General features: G+C 38.4%; 1 protein-coding gene across 1 annotated transcript; it reads left to right on the top strand.

The window, feature by feature from the left end:
• Window positions 1–1267: 1267 nt before the first annotated feature.
• LOC122080026 (HIRA-interacting protein 3-like) lies at window positions 1268–21305 on the top strand. The gene is made up of 9 exons (XM_042646883.1): window positions 1268–1425; window positions 4541–4646; window positions 15389–15681; window positions 15877–15982; window positions 16063–16404; window positions 16493–16572; window positions 16676–16800; window positions 18480–18719; window positions 21007–21305. Exons 1-9 carry the CDS (start codon window positions 1307–1309, stop codon window positions 21027–21029), a joined length of 1434 nt encoding a protein of 477 aa, XP_042502817.1. The 5' UTR covers window positions 1268–1306; the 3' UTR covers window positions 21030–21305.
• The last annotated feature ends 1390 nt before the right edge of the window (window positions 21306–22695 follow it).

Genomic DNA, 22695 nt, shown 5'->3' with positions numbered 1-22695 from the left:
CCATGGGTCTTTCCAAATGTCAATAGAAACTCATTACCAACTTTCCAATAGACATGCTTTTTAAGATTTGGAATAATGTGGAAAAAGCCATCTTTTAGAGCAAAATCATAGGGAATAATATAGGAATGGGGGAAATACTTGGCTTTTGTGTACATGACACCACAAACTAGAGTTTTTTTTTTTTTTTTTTCAAAGTCCCCATTCAAGATGAAGCAACAAGGCATCATTGAGAACAAAATTTATTGAAAACCCAAACCCCCATTATTTTTAGATTGACATATCGGAATTAGGGATATTTTCCTATGACCCATAGACTCGCCTCTTCAAAATTGGTAAAAAATAGTACCGACTTGCAAAGAAACTATTTATCAAATAAAATAAAAACCTTTCATTGCCATAGTAAAAAGACAAAGACTCAAAGTGCATCACTGTTGATGCCTCGAGCGTTAAAAAAAATCAAAGGATGTACCTTTAAGCTTAATAGATCAAGAAAAAGAAGATAAAAGGTGGCTAACAACTAACTAATAGTAAGCTTTAGACTTGTCTGCTAGCTTGATTGCAATCTAACCCTGTTTACCCTTACAATGACACTTATAATGAATAATCTCATGGACACTTATGATATTATTCGAAAATTTTCTCTCTCTAATAAAAGTTGATTGAAAAGGGGAAATGAAACAACCCATAAGCTCCTGTAATCTTTTGGCAAGTAGTGTAGCAACAATTTTATATGCAGCAGTACAAAAGATTGATGTTTCTGAAATCCTTAGGTAAAATGGCTCTTTCTTTAGGATCAAAATGATGAATATGATTTGATCTGGAAGGAAGAGATAAAGAACTAAAGAAATACTATATTTTACCCAAAAAAAAAAAGAAATACTAGAAAAGAAAAAAGAAAAGAGAAAACCTTTCATCTCTTGCCCTTTGCTCGCTGTATAGCCATTCGCCTCCTCTGACCATTATTCTTGTTTTGTTGATCCCTTCCACACCTGACCTCACCTCCTTCCTTGTCCAAAACAGGAAATCAACATTTTACCAAATTTACCCTTCTACATTAGCTCACCAAAATGACTCATAAGGGTAGATAAAAAGATAGTGAAGTGAACTACTTCACCCTCTACGTTGACGTATAGAAGGACCTTTATTGGGTTCAAAAGGCTGCGAAGTTTCCCCAGTTTCCCCACCGCTTTGGCCCCAACCAGTTAGGCGAGAAAACCCTGGACTGGACCTCGGGCTTCCTTCTTCTATATATATATATATATATATATATATATATATATAGAGAGAGAGAGAGAGAGAGAGAGAGATGGAGGAGACGCAAGATGGTGAGGTGCTAGACACAGAGATGGAGAAGGCTTCGGACACGGAAGCAGCGATAAAGAGCGCTATGCGTGCACGCGTAGGTGATTTCAAGGTTCAAGCCGAGTGAGTACTGTCCATGGCCTACTTCCCTTTAATTTCTTTTCTTTTGATTTCAGAATCTCAAAGGTCTCTCCAGGTTATCGCATTCTGGCAGATGCTCATTTTATAACTTTAATTATTTTCAGTTGGGTACTTTTCTTTTGAAGATTTTTTCTTCCGTTTATGCTGGTTGTGTTAAAAAATCTTTGGTTCTGAATATAGGCTGAGCTTAGTAGCATTTAGAATTCAGGGTTTGCATGTAGATTAGGACTTCTGAGTAGTGTTTGAAGAATACCAGGTACTTGAATTCGAGAGCTTTAGGAGTGGAGTGAAGACAAACCATTTGAGACGACTGTTGGGTTAGCTTTCACCTGGGCTGTATTTGTTGTTGTAGTACAGTTCCTGAATTTTGGGTTGTCTAGAAGAAAGAATCCTGGTTATTCTGGTGATATTATAAGAAAAATGGCTGTGGGATTGTAGTAATAGATATGTTATTACTCATTGTGGTTGACGGGATTCAGGGAATAATTCGACAAGAAGTCGAACTTACTATCGTCTAAGATGTATGGGTTATGACTCGGTTTTTATGCTGGTGTTGTAAGACATAGAAGGCTTTCTAAATTGGTAGTTTGTGGGGTTCTTCCACCATTTGGATTAAATTCTCTCTCTCTCTCTCTTTGATGAATTTAAACCTTATTTTATATGTGGAGTCCAATTTGATTGCCATGGTAATTCTTTGTCCCGGCTAAATGATCTTAATTTCATTTAAGAAAGCAGAAAGAGAAGTCCTAAAAGAGATGCTTGGATTGCCTTTTTATCAAGAGAGGGGGGAGGGAGGTGCTTGATCCTGGAACTTTTGAGTTGATGCCTTAGATGCTTACACAATCTCTGTCAAAAAAAAGGAATTACAATTTAATATGGAGGTAGGATTAATGGTCTTGCTACAACTCTTCGAATTAGATAGCATAAAGTGCACTGGGTTGCTAAAAAAAAAAGTCCTGATTTCTATTAGTACAGTTTTTGCTCTCCCACTTTAAATAGTAGGAAAGGAAGGTCACGATTGGTCCTATCACCAATCTTTTCTTAATGAATATACCCATAAACAGGTCAAAATTTGGAGTTGACGTCTCTAACACACACACACACACACACACCCTCTCTCTCTCTCTCAGTACTATTTCACTGCTTTAGCATATAAAGGGAATGAAGAACCCCTGCTGAAGGCCCGAGACCAAGATAAGCCCAATGAGTATACCCAATACCACTTGCCTTACCACTGTTTGAATCACGAACCAATACCTGAGTCTTTGAGAAAGGCTTGATCCCTATTGTTGCAATTTGCTTCCCTTCATTTCCTGGAGGGCTGCCTTACCCATCACTCTTGCCACTGTGTAGTCAGTCCATTCTGTTTGGCCCACCACTCTAGTTTTGATAAGCCAAAAGGATCAAGGTTGATCTTGCTTTTTTATATGCGGTGATGTAGATACACACCCGTGGGATGATCCATCCCCATTTGGGCATTCGGACAAAGATGAACTAGATCCATATTATTTTTTTTTGGTCTAGTAGGATTTCAGGAATTTACTTTATTTAGGAAGAGTGTCTTTGATTTTATTTTAGAAATTTGGGTTCACGTAGGATTTGGAGAGTCTTAGAGAGTCGGTTTGCTTTGTTAGGGTAGTTTCCTATTTCAATTGAGTTTTTATTTTTGTCTTTTATTTTTCCTATAAATTGGTTGTACCTAATGGACATATTAGATTGAAAGAATGAATTGAGATTGGTTTTGGTGAAGAGTTTGTGGGCTAATGTGCGTGTGCGATTCTCTTCCCCCTCCCTTTCTCTTGTGCGATTCTTCTCCCTCCCCTTTCAACTCTAAGATATCTCATCATTCTCAGCAATTGTTTCCCTTTTCTTATCGGCCCTTCATCATGCGGCAGTGGAAAAGGTGAATATAAAGGCCCTCACTGACCCTAGAAGAATTCAATGGCTTGCTAAGTTCTCTGAGTAAGGAAGATTCTTGATGAGGGACGAATGACTGCAATTTAGGTGTCTAACTAAGGATCAACCGCGCTGTTAGACTATGTCTATCATCTATGGCCAATCAAAAGAAGGGAAAGAGGTTGATACACCCCTCCTAGTCATCATATTAACAAACAACAATGCCTCTAGCCAAAATCAGAGCCTTGCTTCTTCAAAAGAAATGACTGAAGTCCTAGGTTTCAACAAGGGTTCCATAAAGGACAGCCAATGAAGAGAATGCACTATGCTTGATGTTGATTGTCAGAAGGAACCTCTCGTAGATTGAAATGCATACTTGAAACTCTCTTAATAGTGTTTCCATAGTGGGAACTATGGATGATGGTTTCCTCTTGCTCCCAGAAGGGAGGCACATTGGATTGGTGGCCATACCATTCTTGACTAGTTTTGTCTTATTTGGGAGAGCAAGGCATTTGCCCCAGATAAACTTAATCTGGGCTCATATTCCTGATAAAAGACCAGGTATCCCCTTGGGAGAATGTTTACTGTTGCAGTGGAGTTGACCTGAGTGTGGCTCTCACCCTCTTTTTTTCCCTCCCCCTTTGATGATGACGCACCTCTCACCTTGGGTTAGTAATCCGTGGATAACAGAAACTTTACTCTGACAAGGGAGGAATAGTACCCACTTATTGAATTTTAGAGATCCTAGAAACCTCGTGGTTCTAAATATTGGGTTTCGACCAGGTTTCAACATGGGTCGAAATCGATGTTTCGATCATTTCGAGGAGATCATGGATTTTTTCCTAGCTTGGTGGAAACAATGGTTTCGACTCCCAAAATATTTTTTTTTCTGACTTTTTGTGTACATCGCTTTGACATTTCTAACCTATTCCATGAATTATTTTTCGTGAAAAAAAGATCTAAATGTTACTTGTAGTGTTGACCCAAGTTTGCTAGTGTACGCTGAGTGAAGCTGTACACTAACCTAAGTCTACATATAAGTTACATACTGGAAATGGAAATACATGATTAAAACAAACAATTTTGACACCATGAATCGTAGATCAGGTTATTCTAACTAATATATAAAAATTGAAAGCATTCTACTATGTATGCAACTACATTCTAACTGATGATTTTACCTTTTGTTTTCTTTTGGCAGTTCCTTGACTTTAGAGGGTGTTCGAAGATTGCTAGAAAAAGATCTGAAGTTGGAAAAATTAGCGTTGGATGTCCATAAAAGATTCATCAAACAATGTTTGGAAGAGGTAATCTTTCTTTTGAAAACTCATTGTGAATTTAAGGGTGAACAGTCATGGAATTATTATGCTTATAGAGGCATCATCGTCTGTGAAGATTGTATTTCCTATACATGGTGCATTTCAACAAACCGATATTTTGTTTTCTTAACCCCCCCCCCCCCGGGCCCGGGGGGGAGGGGCAGTGGGGTTATGCATAATTTTGGCCAGCATTTATGAACTGTAGGTGCTATATTGATTTTTGAGGCCAGTCTTCATGTAACTAATTTAGCTCTTTTCTTAGTCTGGTTCTGTAAAATGTTCTTTTGCTATTTTGCACATTACAGTTTGGTCTTTACATAGATATAGGCATATAGCAACATATTAAACACACACACACCAAAAAAAAAAAAAATTGTAGCTTATCAAAGACATAATAAACTATGACCGAGTGTGACTAGTTGTACTTCTTTGATATCCATTTCCGGAGATTTAGTTATCGCATTGTTTCTTATTGGAACCTGTCAATCTGACAACTTTATAGATGCCTGCTATAAATTCTACTCAGAAGGTTTTTTTTGGTAGTAAGCTTGTCGAGGGAGAGCTTCCTCTAGAGTCTCTAGTTGGTAGTTATTCTTCAACTCTTCCCACTTCCTAGGCACATGTATTTTAACTCTAAGCCTCACTTCATGGATTCATCCTCACTATTCTTTAGCAGGACCAGCCAATCGAATACAGACAAATATAAGCGTTCTCTTCTGTTACCAATTAAATTACTTGAATAAGTTTCGCCTGGCACACGTGGTAGCTTGTGGTGCATGGAAATCCATTGCTACCAGGAGGTCTTGGGGTTCAAGCCTCCTGTTTCTCACCTCCCCTGTCCCTTAGAATAGGATAGAGTAGGACCTATCCCCCCGCGCCCCCCCCCCCCCCCCCCCAAAAAAAAAAAAGAAGAAGAAGGAACTCCTCCAGAGAATCTAGCCAATCAAGGAACAACTTTGGGTCCATCTGTCCAACAAAGTTGGCTGCTTCCGGCTTCACCTTCTTTTCAAAGTAGGTGTTGTTCTTATATGTACTCTCTCTTTGCTGATTTACCAGATTGTCAACCTTTTCAGTTAGCTTCTAAAACATCTCTGCTAACTGATTTAAAGAGGCAGCAATATAGTCATTGCATGCCATGGCTCTTATACCAATTAATGTAGACTGACCTGACCCAAAAAAATCCAGCTAGAGACTAGTTCTTAACAAGATCACATAATAGAGAACATGGGATATGAATGAAACTGACGGAACAGAATATTTCAGATTGATGGAGAAAAGGAGAAATTGAATAGCACAGAAGGGACTGAACTGATTGACGGGAAAGATGAGGGGTATCTACTGGTGAGAGATCTCAGAAATCTGAGATCAGAATAGTGGTCAACTGAACTCAAACAGTTCTATCAATGAGAATTCTTTAAGAATTAGAACCAGATTTTTAGAGAGACTAAGCTCAGGAACTCCTATCTCAGATTTGAACCAAATCAAAACTGTAAACGGAGATATACGAAAGGAGGACAAAATCGGAAACTTAAAAGAAAACAGTGTGCATCAGTGTTGAAGAATTAACAGAAAATTGACCTATGAAATTGAATTGAAGAGAAAACAGGGAAGAAATCCAACTGCTGTGGTTTTGGGCACTACAAAAAACCCTCCCAGAGAGTCTATTCAGAAGAACAAGCACTGGATATCCGCAGTAGTTGCTGGAAAATTGAACTTCATTAACTCATAGATTTGTGGGTTAGGCCATTGATTCTGTTTTCAGAAATACCAGGAGAGGAAAGAGAAGAAAACCACTTTTGCAACATTACAATATGTAATACCCCTCCCCCAAAATTACCCTATTTACCCCAAGAGATAAAAGAGGAAAGTAAGAGGAATTTGGGTTGGACCTACCTGACCCCACTCAACACCTTCACTCTATTGTTTACAAAAAAAGTCAAAATAAATAAATAGGAGAGAAGAAGACGAGAGGAAAAAGTGAGAAGAAGGTTGGGTGGGACCTACCTGTCCCCTCACCATTAACTCACCTCCCTTATTTGTTAGCTAAGAGACAAAGAAGAAAAGAAAGAAACGAAGAAGAGAAGAGAAAGGGGGGAATGCTCACGTATTATGAGAGAAATGCTCACGTATTATGAGAGAGAGAGAGAGAGAGAGAGACCGAGGTCTCTCGACTATAAGAAAAGAATGAAAGTAAAGAGAAAATAGAAGGGAGAAAGGAGAAGGGAGAAGGGAGACGAGAATGGACAGAGGTCGGGAGAGTGTAGGCAGGGATGGGAAACAAAGAATGGAGAAGGCTGGGAGTATATGTTAAGGTAGTAGTACCTCAATGTAAGTGGACTATGCCATGATTCACCTGATATGCATGATTCTCAATAGTATATATGTATTTTCATGTATGAAAAGTAGTTTTAAAGCATAGTTCATGAAAGAGATTTTAAGCATAGTTTCATGTCCGCCAAGAAACGTGGAGGTGAGACCCCATGTCAAGATACTACCCATATCCTTTGAGCTCAAGGGCAAGACAAGAGAGAGGAGTTGAGACAGGTCAATAAACTACCCGGTGAGGTGGTATGAACAAAAGATTTTAACATGTTATGAAATATGTTTTTATGCATGTATGAGAAATGAATGAAAGTGATGCAGTTGCACGATGGACTTAGGAAAGAAATATCTTTTGATTTGATTTTCTATTGTTTTAGAAATAATTTCTTTTGTTTTAGAAATAATTTCTTTTTAAATTAGCTAGCTTCTAATTTTAGAATAGTTTCCTTTCAAGTAGTTGCCATTAATTGTTTGATTTTCTTCCTTTATATTGGACATGTAAACGATGGAGAAGTTCAGTGAAAAGAATTGAATGAAATTGAAAGAGTATTTTGGGTGAAACCATGGCTGCCGTGAGGCTTGCATATCCCTCCCTCCCTCTTTGATCATCTTCTTTCTTCTTTCTTCTTCTTCTTCTCTTCTCTTCCCTGCGATCTAGCTTTTCTTTCTCTATATTTCTTTCTCTTATTTCTTCTTCTTCTTCTTCATCTTCCTGCACTCACTTCTGCCATCACCAAACCAGTAGACTGAGAGGGACTCAACCGATCTTCCTCAATCCTAACTCTCCTTACCTAAGATTTTGACTGAAGGAAATATTCTTCTGGGCGAACAGAAACCCTAAGATTTCAGTGCATGTGATCGACCCTGTTGAGAGCTTGAGGTTTGATTCATGGCTGATCCTGCAACTACCGCCTAGAGGAATTTCAGAACTTTCATACTTGATCAAAGCTTGTTGTTAGATGTCATTGAGTCTTGGATTCAATAAATCTGGGGAAGGCGATTCTGTTCACAAATTTTTCCTAAGATTTGGAGCCTTGGTTAGGTGGCTGAATCGATCTCAAATTTCTGATTTCTGCCTCTGGTTTGCGCTAGAGGTAGGAGACGATAACCTGAGGGGCACATTTCACTCTTTTTTTTTTTTATTGTTTCCTTCCTAAACTACCCCTCATTCCATCTTTATTTACTACTTACCCATGCCCAATAATTGCTTCCAAGACTACCCCTGGTCAATAATTCTAATTCCTTTAATATCCCATCAGTTACTTTAACCTCCTTTCATCCTTTTAATATCCCTTGTATTGACAAGTCTGCCAATCCTTTCTAGGTTTCTTGTAATTACTAAATTGCCACCTCCCTTTAGTTTTAGTTAATTACAGAACTGCCACTACTCCTCATATTTTGAATTTACTACTTTATTGTGGGCCCTAAGCGATCTGATTTCTGTTCTTGGAACCCGGATCCGCATCAGAAAGTTTAAGCACATGTGTTATTGTACTAAGTGTGATTATGCCATGTTCCATCTTACTGAGCTAATTTCTTTTAGCTTACCCCACTACAGTTTTGTCCCACAGCCTCAGGTGTGGCTTGGTACTTTGGAGGATTAAAAGTATTTTATTGTATTTTGTACACAGGGTACATGATGTGTATGATTTGATTTGTATATTTGAGTTTGTTAGATTTTATGTATATTTGATGAAATCGATTAGAGTGCACAGCGGAAGTGCAGTGGGTCCTGTGAATAGTAAGGTGAATAGTAGAGGTGGGCCCATGAGTAGTTTGACCGAAGTTTTGAGGTTTGAAAGTTAATCAATCTCTTTTATGCCGTTATTTAATGGTGGCCCGCTAGGACCTGCACCCATATCTCACCTGGATTTGGGGGTGTTACAAATTGTAACAGCCAGCCTGACAGTCAGTTTGGTAGTGTCAGCCATCGTGATAGACACCGTGCCAGCCGCTTAGTTGTAATGACAGCCAGTACTATTTATGTCCAGGTTCTATTTTGGATTTTATTTTCCTATTTTAATTGTTATTAGTTGTTTAAGTCAGACTGGGCTAGGTTATTTAATTCTGGTCCTGTTTGGTTGCCTTTTTTTTAGTAATTTAAAGTTGTTTGAGGACTGTTCCTTAGCTGGTTAATTGAAAAAGTTAAAGTCCGTCTATCTATTATTTCTTTCCTTTTTGGGTCAGGATTGACTTTAGTCTTTCCTTTTTCTTTTTTTGAGGCTTAGTCTGTCTTACTCAACTTTATATTTAAGAGGATACAGCCTCAAAAACAAATTTGGTGAATGAAGAAGCAGTTGTCGTTTGAAATCCTAAACTTTACTCATGCAATTTCCAATTCTGTTAATTAAAATTCTGTTTTAATTTTCAATTTAGTTATATTTCTGGTTATTGAGTTAATCCCTGATTAAACACTACTAGAGTTTGGTATGCTGGGGCTCAGCTCTCAAACTGTATGTGAGCTGCCTCCTATGGCTCTTCAGATTCTGTTTTCAACCAGTTTTTGCATTGCTTTCTGAAATCCTATTTCAACTCAATTTCTTCAAATCTGAGTTTTTGAATGTCATTTTTGCCAGGGATTTGATGGTTTCAATCATCTACTTGAATTCTTAACTAATTCTATTTTGAAAGCTTAATAGTTCAATTCTACAGCTCTAGTGTTTTCTTTCTCCTTATAGGTTTGCCTCATATCTTTGAATCTAAACGTCAGATTCCATCTTACTTACTGATTTGTCCCTGATGCAGTTCAGTAGAACAAGAATGTCAGCAGTAAACGGGGCCATTGGACCAAGAATGGACAAATATGCTTAATTTTGAGTGTCCAATGAGTTATATGTGCCATTGGCTTTTAATTTTTGTGTGTTTGCAATTGTAATGACCAATTCTGTAAGCCCAAATATGAGGTATTTGAGTCCTATACAGGATGCGTTGTGTGTTTCTATTTTGTTAAATACCATAAGAGTTTTTACTTTATGGAAAATTTTAGGTTGTTAGGATTCCTCCTTCCACACATTGAGGGTTTTCAATTTTGCTTATTTCCATGAAATTAAAGCGGGGATCATACCCAAGCCTGACGATTTGAGAAATAATTTAGCCTTGGGTTTGTGAGTTCTGTGAGAGACAAGCATGGATTCGTGGGATTCAGATCTGCTCTACTGTGGGATGTGGTAGGGAAACCTTGGTGGGATGCCAAGGCTGGAGTTGGTGGGATTCCTTTACAGTTAGATGAGAGGCCTAACATATCCTTTCTTCTCTTCTTCAATTCTTCCATCTTCTTCTTTTCCATTCACTAGAGGGTCAGCTTCTGGTTTTTTCTCCATCGTTGCACACACAACTTACTATTTCTGTTTTCTCTCTTAAACTGCTATTTTAGATCTCTAACCATTACACTTTTCATCTTAGTTTTAAACCTGGTTTTTACTGCTGATACACTCTTCAGTTCAATCGATTGGTTCCCTTTTTTATGCTTAGCTTTGAGTGCTGTTCAACAGTTCTACTACCTTGGTTTTATTTTCTTCTACTTACTGTTTCTTACATTTACAAATTCTGGTTTACTTGCTTTTTTTTTTTCTGGATAAATAAAATATTATAAAAACAGGCGAACGAAAAGAGGGGGAATATACAAGACCTGTAGGCCAAATGATACAACCCTATGGGCTTGGGGAAGGGGAGAGAATAATGCTGTGTGATAAACTTCAGGAAGCAACAATGAGCTTGTTTCTTGGGAAGTCTACAATAGATCTGTGGGGGAGGGATCCGATTTTGGGTGAGACATAAAAGTGGATGGCTTTCCAAATCGTGTCAAAGGATCTAGATTTGGAGGACTATCTGCGGAGATTGCGCTCTGTTCAAATATGAGATCACAACGCCAAACGCAAGCTTACTGGCAATGTCACACGTGGATTTTTCCAAAAATGTCATGTCAATCCAAATCCATTCTCTCTGGAGGGGGTTCTCCAGGTAGGCCAACACATGGAAAGGATGTGTTTCCAAATATGGGAGGAGAAGGGGTAGTCGAAGAAGAGATGGTTGGTGTCCTCAGTGCCATTCCAACAAAGGCAGCAAACGGGGAAGACAAAGATGTGGCGATAGATGAGGAAAGATTGAGTAGGGAGGCAGTTGGAGAGGGCTCTCCATACCATAAAGCTATGGCGAGGGATGTGAGCAAGGAACTAGACAACATTAAACCAAGGGATGGGGGGTTAGGGATTCTCAAGTGATTCCAAGCCGAAGAGGAGGAGAAGCACCCAAAAGGGGAAGGGGACCAAGAGATGCGATAGGCTAGGGAGGAAGGGGGTGGAATGGAATTGAGGGATTGCTATATGATGGAGAGGGAGGGGATATTCAGAGGGGACTAGGAGTTGTTGGAGATGATAGAAGAGATAGAGGAGGAGCTGGGAAGATAGGAGGAGTAGACCGTTCGATTCCGCACAAGATGGGAGAGAGGACACCAGCTGAGTGCCAGTTGTCACGCTAGAAGGAAGTGTTCAGACCATTGTCAATGAGGGATTTGATGGTAGTCAAGGCTAGGGGTTTGGTAAGGAGGATTCTCCTCTACACCCAAGGGGAGTTGGGTTTGATACTATAGGTTTATAAGGAGTCATTATGAAGAAGGGTCGAGTAGACCCAAGACACCCAGATTCCTGGGGCTTGGAGACCACTTTCCAAGACAACTTGAGGATAGCAGCATAGTTGACATCTTTCATTCGCCTGATGCTTAGGCCACCCTCATGCTTAGGAAGGCAAATAGTGGACAACGAATGGGATGAAGGAACTTTGGTGAATCAGAACCTTTCCACAAGGAGCAGAAGAGGGATTCTATGGATTTGATGATGGATTTAGGCAGCTGGAATGTACCTGACCAGTAGATGTATGATCAAGGATTAAAGTATCGCTATCGGTCGCCGTATCGGTCAGCCAAAATTAAGATACATATCGGAGATACGCTAAGATACGTTAAAGATACACATATAAATGGATAGGAAACACTTTTGCATAAAAAAATAGTTAAAAAAATCTATATATAACATGTATTATGCATAAATAGTAAATTGAGAGTATCGCACTAAGAATCCAAGGTTTGTAGTTATCCCATAAATGCAAAATCCTTATTCCCAACCTTGATTTCCACTTTAGTTAGAGAGAAAAATGGTTGGAAGCAACTTTGGAACAAAAACACCTCAAAAAATTGTGTTTTTCTGAAAAATTACCCATCTTGGGCATTTTATGTCCGTACTGGTACGTATCAGTGTGTATCGGTCGATACATACCGATACACACCGATACCTATCGATACATACCGATACGTACCAAAACGTGCATTTTACTTTGATTTTGAATTTTTCGTAGAGTATCGGTATGTATCGGTGCATATCGATATGTGTCTACATATCGATATGTGTCTACATATCGATACAAAAGGGTTTTAAAAATTCCATGTATCGTATTTGTCTGTATTGTATCGGTAAGGACCGATACGGTATGATACAGACCGATACGGTATGATACAGACCAATACTTTAAACCTTGTGTAGGATGATTGGAGGACCGATTGGATGAGAACTAGGTGCCCCGCATAAGAGAGCACTTTGCTCTTCCAAAGCTGAAGCTTCGTGCGGATTTGATTAAGCATAGGAGCACAATGGTGAGCAGTAAGCCTGGAAGAGATGAGGGGGAGGCCGAGGTATTTGATGGGAAGAGAACCGCAAGTGATCTAGTTTGCAGGAGAAGATGAGCTTTGGTGTGCTCAGAAAAACCCACAAGGAAGAGGCGGGATTTGAGAAGGCTGATATGGAGCCCTAAGAGAGACTCGAAGAGGTGGAGGGAGGACATGATAGAAGTGATGGAATCCTCATCTGCTCTGGAGAAGAGCATTAGGTCATTGGCAAAAGCAAGGTGGGAGAGGTTGGATGCTTTGCACTTAGGGATGGGGGAGATGGGATGATTATCAATTTTGGATTGGATGGATCTGGAGAGGACCTCCAGAGCAAGGCAAAAGAGAAGGGGGGAGAGGGGGGCAAAGCCTTGGCGGATGGCAACAGTGGAGAAGAAGAAACCCGTAGGGGATCCGTTCACCAGAACAGAGAGATTGGGGAGGGAGATGTCACAAAGGATGGAGGGAAGGATACGGACAACATGAACCTGGATATGAAGTCGCATCTGATAGAGTTAAAGGCTTTGAGGAGGGCGGCAAGGGAGTGGGATTTATTGTCAAAACCACGAAAAATCTCGTGGCAAAGAATGATGTTGTCGGAAATGCTATGACCTAAGATGTAGGCGGACTGGTTAGCACTAATAGAGAGTCGATGATAGACTGAATATGGTTTACTTGCTATTTTAGTATTTAGTTACCAAGGCTTTGTATTGTAACGTTTCTATTTTAAAAAATTGATTCTCGGTTCGGCATAGTTTTTTGTATTTCTGTGTTTTTGGAGTGATTCTGCACCTTAAATGTTGTATGGTAACGTTAAAAAAAACAAGTTTTTGTAACTAGGAAGAAACAAGAACTTGTATGGTTCGCACTTAACAGAAACATTTTTTGTTGTGAAAACAATAATTACATAAAATGCCACCTACACCATTCTCCATCATTCTTATTACGATTATTGATCTTCTTAAGGAAATGACCATCTATCTCTTCACTATCCTTCAACAAGAGGGTGCAAGTGGGAACATCAAATACTACCTAGTCATTCCTCCCCTCAATATAAATGGCTTCTTAAGGCAAATTCTGTACTTACTATATGTTCAATCTAAGTCATGGGTTTGAGTTTTGAGGGGGGCTAGGATTTCAAAAAGATCTTGTTTCTCAACTTAGATAGTGGTCAACTCAAAGCCACCAACTCTTAGATAAAACCATGATAGACTAAATGATAGTTAAGGCTAAAAGAGTTTCCAAACCATGGATTACCATTTTCTGTAACCAGCAATTTCTTATCTAATTAGATAAGATGGTGTTCAGGTTTAGGTTGGATTTCATATTTTAATCTCAAATTTAGAAAGATTTCTGAATTTGCAATCGTTTTCAAAAACCAACACTGAACGAATACAAAACCAGAAGGATGAAATTAATTACCCTCTCCAGAAACAGCGACATCCCATATCGTTTAACTCCAAAAGGATAACAAAGCAGCAAAGCTTCATCTTTTGAACACACAAATTTTATATGTGAAGGATGAAATTACCCTTTTCTAGAAACAACCCAACTTGCTCTATCTAATTAAGACAATTTTCTCAAATGCTTGAGAGTTGAGAGAAAAGAATAGAGAAAAAGGAAATCAGAGAAGGAAAATGGCTGCCCTGCCTTGCAATATTTCGCCTCTCTATCCTTCAAACCCAAATAAATCTCTGCGGCTCAATTGAAATACCAAAAACCCATCTCGTTTCCCTCCTTAAAAAAATCCATCTCGCTTTCTTGCTCCATAAATCCATCATAATCGGTACCGTTGACGTCCGTACCTGAAAAGCCTAAAATCGAGCTCGAATTCTTTGGAGTAAGGCTTTGCTTGATTTCAATTCTTTCCTTCGCCCCTTTCTGGTTCCTGAAGTTTCTTCTTCTAGTTGAGAGAGAGAGAGAGAGAGAGAGAGAAGATAAGAAGAAGAGGAGGAAGAAGAAGCAGAAGAAGGTACCTGAGATTTCCTTCTCCTAAACGTCAAATGTTGGGATGTCACAAGAGGCTAGGGTTTTGTGTGATTGAAGAAGATGAAGATCATTCAACGGTTCTAGGGCAAGTTAATGTTTTAAATGGAAAATACCACTTATGCCCCTCGTCACTTAAAAGCACCCATTGTTCCTCCGCCTTTTGCTCATAATCGATTCTGGGAATGAAAAGCTTGCTTTTCATGTTCCAAAAAAATGACTCCAAAGCCTTAAAAGTGCCTGGTTCATTTCAAAAAATTAAGAAATTGAACCGGCTTACCATATAGTTTTTACCCCATTTCTGTTCCAAAAAAATGAAAAAACAATAGAATCCATTTTATAGAATGTTACAGTACAGAGCCTAAATCTCATATATGTTTCTATTTTTGTGGTTTTTTTTCCCCCGGTTAATGGAAAATATAGCGAGGAAAAGAGCAAAGTACAACAAGAAGGCAAATTGGCTAAGCAATGGGGGGACCCCAAACAAAACAACAAACAAAAGGACTGTCCTTGCTGGGGTTTTTTGTTAAGTTCTTATTGTTGAATGCTATTCACATTAAATTGCCTTTGTTGCTCAGAGAGCTATTGTTTCTCTTGTCATTTTGGGGCTTTATGATTTTCTCCATATAGACCATCTTGACTATTTGGTAGCTTGCTACTTTTTAATTTTATTCGTTATAATATGAAACCAATGTTTTCCTTGTGAATATCTCCTTTCATTATGGAGATAATAAATAACCTTAGATTTAATGTCCTTGAATGCATACAGTGCTTTGATGTTCCCAATGACGAGATTTCCAAGACTTCGGGGGAGAATGTGGAAGAAGTTGGTCATTCTGATGAAAAAAGCACGACAAAGTTGGTTGAAGGTCTTCAACCTAAGAAAGAGGCAGAAATTAATTCTAAAGACGAGAAGAAGGAAGGATCTCCAGTTTTAGGCCTCCTGAGAGAAGGAAAGCAACATGAGGACACTCAAACTACTGAATTGGAAGAAGTTCCAAGCGAAGGCACAATAAAGAAGGCTATTAAAAAAAGAGCTGGTTATTTTAGAGAGAATTCTGAGTATGCTTCCTCATATCTTTGATTGGATTATCAATATCGCTATAGTTTTTGCTTCTATATTTACTGCAATATTCACGAACTTATTTCATTCGATTATAGCTTTTGAGTTTATCGCTCACTTGACAAAGTCCCTATTTATTTCTTATTTTTACATGATGTGCTTGTCGAAAGTAATCAATTGTCACATTATTTCAGGCAAGTTACTTTGGTAGGAGCTCGTAGACTGTTGGAAGAAGATCTTGGACTCGATAAATATGCTCTTGATTCCCATAAAAAATTCATAAGTGATCAATTAGATGAGGTACGTGTATTTTGTTTATGCATCCTGATAGAAGCACTGAGATGCCAGCTTTATGATTATTTGCTCTTTCATATTCTCAGGTACTACATGGTTCTGAAGTTGCTCAATCCGCAAATGGGATTAAGAAAAAAACTCAAAATAATAAGGTGTCTAAAAAGGTTAGCAGAACTAGAAGTTCTGATTCTTCTGATGAGGAGGTTGATGACGATGACATAAAGGCAAAAAAGAAAATAACTCCAAAAGGGAAGTCAGGGAACTCTGAAGTGGCAAAGAGCCGCAAAAGACCTGCACCAGAAATTAAATCATCTAGCAACAAAAGGAAAAAGCCTGTGGAGCCTACGTCAGGGGAAAGTAGTGATGAAAAAGATGGAAACCTCTCCGAAAATGGTCAATCTCAATCCTCTGCTGATGAGCCAGTGAAGGTCAAACTCTATTATTATATGGAAGAAGAACCCTTCAAAATGTTGATCTAATGAAAGTAATTCATATCAATCATCTTTTTGAATGCAGAAAAAAAAAGAAGTTTCAACTCAAGCATATGGGAAACAGGTGGAGCATTTGAAATCAATAATCAAAGCATGTGGGTTGAGGTATTTCATTCTCCTACTTAACTTCTTCTATCATACTATTGATCACTTCAATAATTCTGTAATGCTAATGTTATGAATTATTGTCCTTTTCTTCAATTTTCAGCATTACACCATCAGTGTACAAGAAAGTCAAGCAGGCTCCTGAGAATAAACGTGAGTCCTACCTTATAAAGGAATTGGAGGATATTCTTGGGAGAGAAGGGTTGTCCACAAACCCGTCTGAGAAAGGTAAGCACTGCCAAAGTTACCTCCTAATATTCTGGTTGAATATTTATATAATCCAGAGAAGATGCTTTTTAAGGGGTTTTTTCTTTTTGTTATTTAAATGCCTGAACAGCCACTCTTGCAGTGACTGTTGTTTATCCCTCAAAAGATTTTTTAATTTCTTTGATCTAAAATTTTAGAGTTCTTGGTTCCTGCACAGCCCACCTAGGAAGGGCTTCCTGTGCGGCCCAAATATCTGCCATGTGGCAGTGGATATGGGGCCCAAAATTTTTTTTGGACAGATGGACCCGTGGTTCCATGCTCGCATATCAAATTTAAAACTAAATGGAGTTTGCAAAGTGGAAAAATAGAGCTTTGGAAAATCCAAGACTTTGCAGAGTGCACAGTAATGGCCAAAGTACCAGGATGCTTCCATGTGGCATATGCAGGGATGCTTGGAACATACATGGGCGGTGGTGTTTGATGGAATTTGCATATGATGTTTGACACCTAGATAATCCAGACCAATTCCTCTCCATCCAACGGTCAGATTAGTCACTTCATCTGTATGCATGGACAATGAGAGAGGAGCGTGCAGGAAACCCTTATTGGGCTGCACAAAAGCCTTTTTGCGAAATTGTTAATATTGTACTACTACAATAAAGTTCGATTTGCAGCAATTAGATTTCTGTATGGATAATATTGTGTAGATTTGTTGTTCACTCATAAATATCATAATTTTCTGGCCTCCAACAGTAAGGACTCCCTCTATTATTTCCCAAACCTTAGTAAGGCAGGAGACTGAATGATTCAGGAATAAAGTGTCCCTGCCTTTTTTTTTTTAATACACAAATTCAATTGATAAACACTTATTTGTTTATTTTGGCATTTTTAGGGCTCGGTTTGGATTGTGTGTGTCCTCCAACCAGCCAAGGCCCTGATTAAATATGTTAATGTATAGATGTTGGGCATCATGGAATCTCATCTTCCATTGTTGTGGTTGGAATCGCATCTTCCATTGTTTTGGTTGGAATTGCATCTTCCATTTTTGTGGTTCAATTCCCTTAACCAAGGGGTTTGATTTCTATTGAGATGTGAGAAATAGTTAACTGAATGGTAAACTAACCTGCCAGGTAGGTGGTCTTTCTACCAAACTTAGCCTGATTTCCTTTGTTAAGTCTATTGAAAAATTTAGGTTATGTCCTTCCTGCTATCTTAGCATCAAAATTTTAGATACTTCGAAACTGAATGAATTTGGTCGGTGGGTCCTGGAATCATCAAATGTCATTAATGGTAGCAGACCTAGACCAGAAATGAAATTCATAATTGGGTCTGGTTTTTTAACTCAGAAGAGACCTTTTGCATCTACATTTTGTTGCTAGAAGTGGAGTGGCTGGGAAGTGGTCATATATGGGACAGTTACCTACTTGTCTTGCTCCAGTAGTATCTTTCTTTCTGTTTATTCATGCTCCTTTGACTTTCTGAATAAATTATTGCCATTCAGTGAAAAGACAATGGAAATTACGGTTTCATAATTACACTTTTTTTTGAAACATTACCTGACAATTCACAATCTATGGATTATTCCGCTTGTCACATTCCATTTTGCCAAAATCATGGATTAAAGTCCACCTCAAAAATTCTAGTGTACATCTACTGTTCCATGTCAACATTAATGGCTTGACACTTCATTTCTGTTTCAGAAATGAAGTCAGTTAAGAGGAGAAAGGAAAGAGAAAAGGAACTTGAAGGCATTGACATGAGCAACATTGTCGCAAGCTCTCGCAGAAGGCCCACGACCTCTTATATGGCTCCTCTTCCAAAGCCCAAAATTTCAGTTGAAAGTGATGGCAATGATGACAAGAAAAATGATAATGAAGACGACACTGATGATGATGATGATGACAGCAGTAGTGAAGGAACAAGTGAAGGACTTGATGAAGGTTAGTTCATGTGAACATGTTGGTTTGTTTGTTTTTTATTTTACTTGGTACTTCAGTTATGGGACTTCTGATGCACTTCAGATGAACAAGAAGGCCAACAGCAAACCAGGCCATTCGACTGGACAAAGAATGGAGCAATATATATTTAATTTTGAGTGTCGAATGGGTTATATGGCCATGAGCTTAGTATTTTTAGGTTTTCTATTGTAATGGGCCAATTCTATAACCAATTATCAAGAATTAAGTCCTATACAAGGTTAGTGTTGGTTTCTATTTTAGCAAGTTGTATTCTTTATTTTAGTAGTGTTTCTAGAAGACTGGACAGGTGTCTTACATTTCAGCCCTTAGTTTCTATTTTGTTAAAGTTCTAAAATAGTTTTCATTTTGAAGAAGACTTAAATTGTAAGGAGAATTTCATTGAAGTTTAATAAAGAGTAGGGGATCACACTGCCTCAACGATTTGAACAATTTGTTAAACTTATGCTTGCTGATTTGAGAAATTCAAAACTCCTTTACTGTGAGATGCAGTGAGGTCCTTGGTGGAATCCTAAGTTGGCAAGTTGGACTTGGTGAGATGCTAGTCAAGTTTTAGGTGGGAAGCCTAGTTCATACTACCACTTCTACCTTCTATCTTATATCTTCCATCTTTTTTTTAAAACCTCCATCAAAAATCAGAACCTGTTTCAGTCTTGCACATATTGTTTCTTCTTTGGATTGCTCTCTTAATATTTTCTCTTTGCTAACCATTATTTGATTTTCTTCTTAAGTTTGGATAGATCCAGTAGAGCCCAAAGGTATTCTTATCGATCCTAATAATGAGTGGTTACACAAGCCTTCTAGAAGACCTGCGACAACACCTTATTGCTTGGTTTCTAATTCTGTCCTATTTTTTATTTTCTGTACTTACTAATTTATTCCTTAGTTGCTAATTTCATTCACTTGCTTTCTATTCTGTTTGCACTGGCTATTTCTTCACTTTAGTCACTGTTTTCTGTTGTTTCCAATTATAAATTTCTATTTTAGTCGCTTTCTATTTTCATATCCTCTTGATTTCTCCCAATCTAACCTTCGGATTCTCTTCTAATTTTTGGCAACCCATTCTCCACACCTAATAGGGCTTGTGATCAGAGTTGCTACGAGATCTGATCATCCTTTGACCAGGTTGCTGATATCACTTTTTTGGAGGGTTATTGAGAGACATGTTGTTTTAGATCTTTGTAGGCTATTGTTCCCAGCTTTGGGTAATTAGATAGCCATTAACTCCTACTCTAAAAGCTCGTTATGTACTTCACAGAACAGTGGCATGTATGTTGGAAGAATCCTATAAAGAGGATTCCTAGACCCCTTTTGAAAGAAGGGGGTGGGGGAGTATAAGCCGTGTCTCTAATTTATTAATTAAATATTTTAAAAGCATAATAATTCTGCAAATATCATCAAAGATATCAAAATGGTTCAATATGTTTAGGAATTTTGTAGCTTAATATAATATGTTTGCTGATGCTTTAATTTCGTTCTCCCAACATCTGTCATTCTTTTGTGTGAGGCTGTTTGGATGTATGAAAATTTACTCTAGTGGGTGCATGTGGACACCTTAGTCGGACCTCCCCCCCCCCTCTTTCCCCAATAAACAGTTGGAGCCATGTTGGTTTTCGGTGTTTGTGTCTACGTGTTTTTGATGCAGGTGTCTCTTTATTTGTAAGTGTCCAAGTAACATAGCTCATAACAGTGTTAACTTTATGTGGTCTTGAGAGCACAAACAGCAGATTCCAGACAGGATTGCTGCAATATAAGGAAGATGCATTTTAGGTTGCTTCTGCCAAGGTTTTAATGTTTTTCAGTTATGATTTCAGTCCTGGCCAAATTTTTTTGGTAAAATTACCAATAGTTGAGTAATTATCAAATATTCCTGTAATTAGACCAATTCACCACGATTGAAGATAGTGTGTTGGTCACCGCTGTCTGTTGCCTAGTCCTAGACCCTGAGATGTTTGGAGACCGAGCAGATCTGTCACCCTTCTACTCATCATATTTCCTACACTAAGGCTTTTTTTTTTTTTTTTTTTTTTTTTTTTTTTTTTTAATCTTCTACATATGGGTTTTCCAGAATAATTTGTTGCCTAGAGGTCTGTGCTTTTGTACTTGCAAATATTCAGGTGAATGAATTGCATGCATTTTGATTCACCTTATAAAACTTTTTTGCACATTTTATTATGAGTGTTCTCCAAGTTACATGTTTTTAATGCTCCTCTTCAATTGACTGTTCCTCACTTGTTACCCTTCCTTTCAGATGTCGAGGATGAGAATGACTGACCTCGCATCAATCAAGTTGCTACCCAAGATGTGGATAATCAGTGATTCTAGGTTCGGTTGCACTCATGAATGCCCCATCTTTTCTTCTCCCCTTCATTATCATTTTTTTAGGGTCAGGAGGTTCTTTTTGGCTGCAGCTGCTAAAATTTGGAAGTTCTTATGAATATAATGTAAGATGCATATTAAAATTCCTCTTGAATATGTACTTTAGTATTCATTACATGGGTGGTGTGAGATCTGATGATGATGAATGGAAATTAGAAGTCACTTGGTTAACTATGCTTGTAGTGTTGTTTCGTATCATCGCAGTTGCTCTCTTCACTATGAGCTTATTTTCGTTTTCTTGTGGCACGTCTTCTCCGCCGATTTTTTTTTTCCCTTTTTTCCAAATGCTCATTGTTCTTTAAATAGACTTGAATTTGGTCAAACAATTTCCAGAGCAAAAATGAAAAATATATAGATTTTTTAAATAGTTTTTATAGTGGAATGTGTGGCAATGTTCCCTCACAACATGAAGCAGCGTGGTACAGATTGGACAAGGAGCCCCAATTTTGAAGCATTCTAATCCAGGACCCGAAGAACCTGTTTCTGTTCGTGCCTTTGCAGCTTCACTGCGGGTTGACAAAGATCTGTACCCTCTCACTCTGGTACAGACCTTTTCTTTTTACTAAGAGCCCTTCGAACGAGCGACACCCACCCCCCACTAAAAAACTATTCCCTACTACAAGTGATGATATCGCCAATTCATTTCTTATCTTCAAGCAAAATCTTATTTTCTTAGAAAGTACCTACAACCCATACTTGAAGTAGGAAAAATCATCAATCTCCTTTCTCTCCGCTTGCATGTTGGCTCTCCATCAGGTCCCCTGGCACAGTCTGCATTCATGTCCACAACTGCTGCTTTAATTTTCTCATCTGATGGCATATTGGACAGTAAATAGAGAGCAGCTTCGTGGCCGCCTCCTACTCCTTGCCTTCCTTCTTCCCCATGTGGATTTTAAACTTTCGCCTTTCCCAGCTTGTTTTCTGTCTGTGGTTACCCTATTCTGTCTAACAGCGAAGAATGTGGTTTATCCCACTTTATTTGGGCAAGGTCTCAGAGCTACTAAGATCTAGCGGGGGAACAACTTCATCAATTAGAGATTCGGAGGGATTGGGATCTACCTAATCTTATGCTTAGTTACCCCACCAGGCTTATACGATGATATGAACATTTCTACAATTATTTTTAAAACCATATCTATATTGCTAAAGACTTTTCAAAAGCCCCAAGGACTTTTGTTTCAGGAAACATGTGGTTTTAAGTTTGATTTCTTTTATTTCCTTGTGGTTACTCACACAGAATGTATCTCTACCATGTGTAGATTGAGAGGGGGCTGAAATTTCATAGGTGGACATCGAAAAATGTATCCTTATTTGACGGTTGGAATTATCACATAATTTTTTTTTGGCATTCACAACTATTTCTCCCTCCCTTTAACACCCCAAGGTGAAGGGTTCTCCCTACCTTCAACACCCCCAAGGTGGAGGGATTAGATCCTGAGACTGCAAAGAACATTCGTCCTAATATGTTGATCTAAATTGGCGACTTTGGTTTGAAGTATATTGACTTGATGAGGATTTCTTGTCTTCAAAGTAATAAATTTCAATAATTTTGTAAGTAGAT

Source organism: Macadamia integrifolia, chromosome 5 (genome assembly GCF_013358625.1).
Source record: "Macadamia integrifolia cultivar HAES 741 chromosome 5, SCU_Mint_v3, whole genome shotgun sequence".
Taxonomy (NCBI): Eukaryota; Viridiplantae; Streptophyta; class Magnoliopsida; order Proteales; family Proteaceae; genus Macadamia; species Macadamia integrifolia.
The sequence above is the reverse complement of the archived record's forward strand: the minus strand, read 5'-3'. Positions and strand labels throughout refer to the sequence as shown.

Coding starts and splice junctions, on each gene's coding strand:
- LOC122080026 (XM_042646883.1), top strand. CDS start 1,307: ATGGAGGAGACGCAAGATGGTGAGGTGCTAGACACAGAGATGGAGAAG. Junction 1,426..4,540: donor GATTTCAAGGTTCAAGCCGA/GTGAGTACTGTC, acceptor TTCTTTTGGCAG/TTCCTTGACTTTAGAGGGTG. Junction 16,405..16,492: donor CTGCTGATGAGCCAGTGAAG/GTCAAACTCTAT, acceptor TTTTGAATGCAG/AAAAAAAAAGAAGTTTCAAC.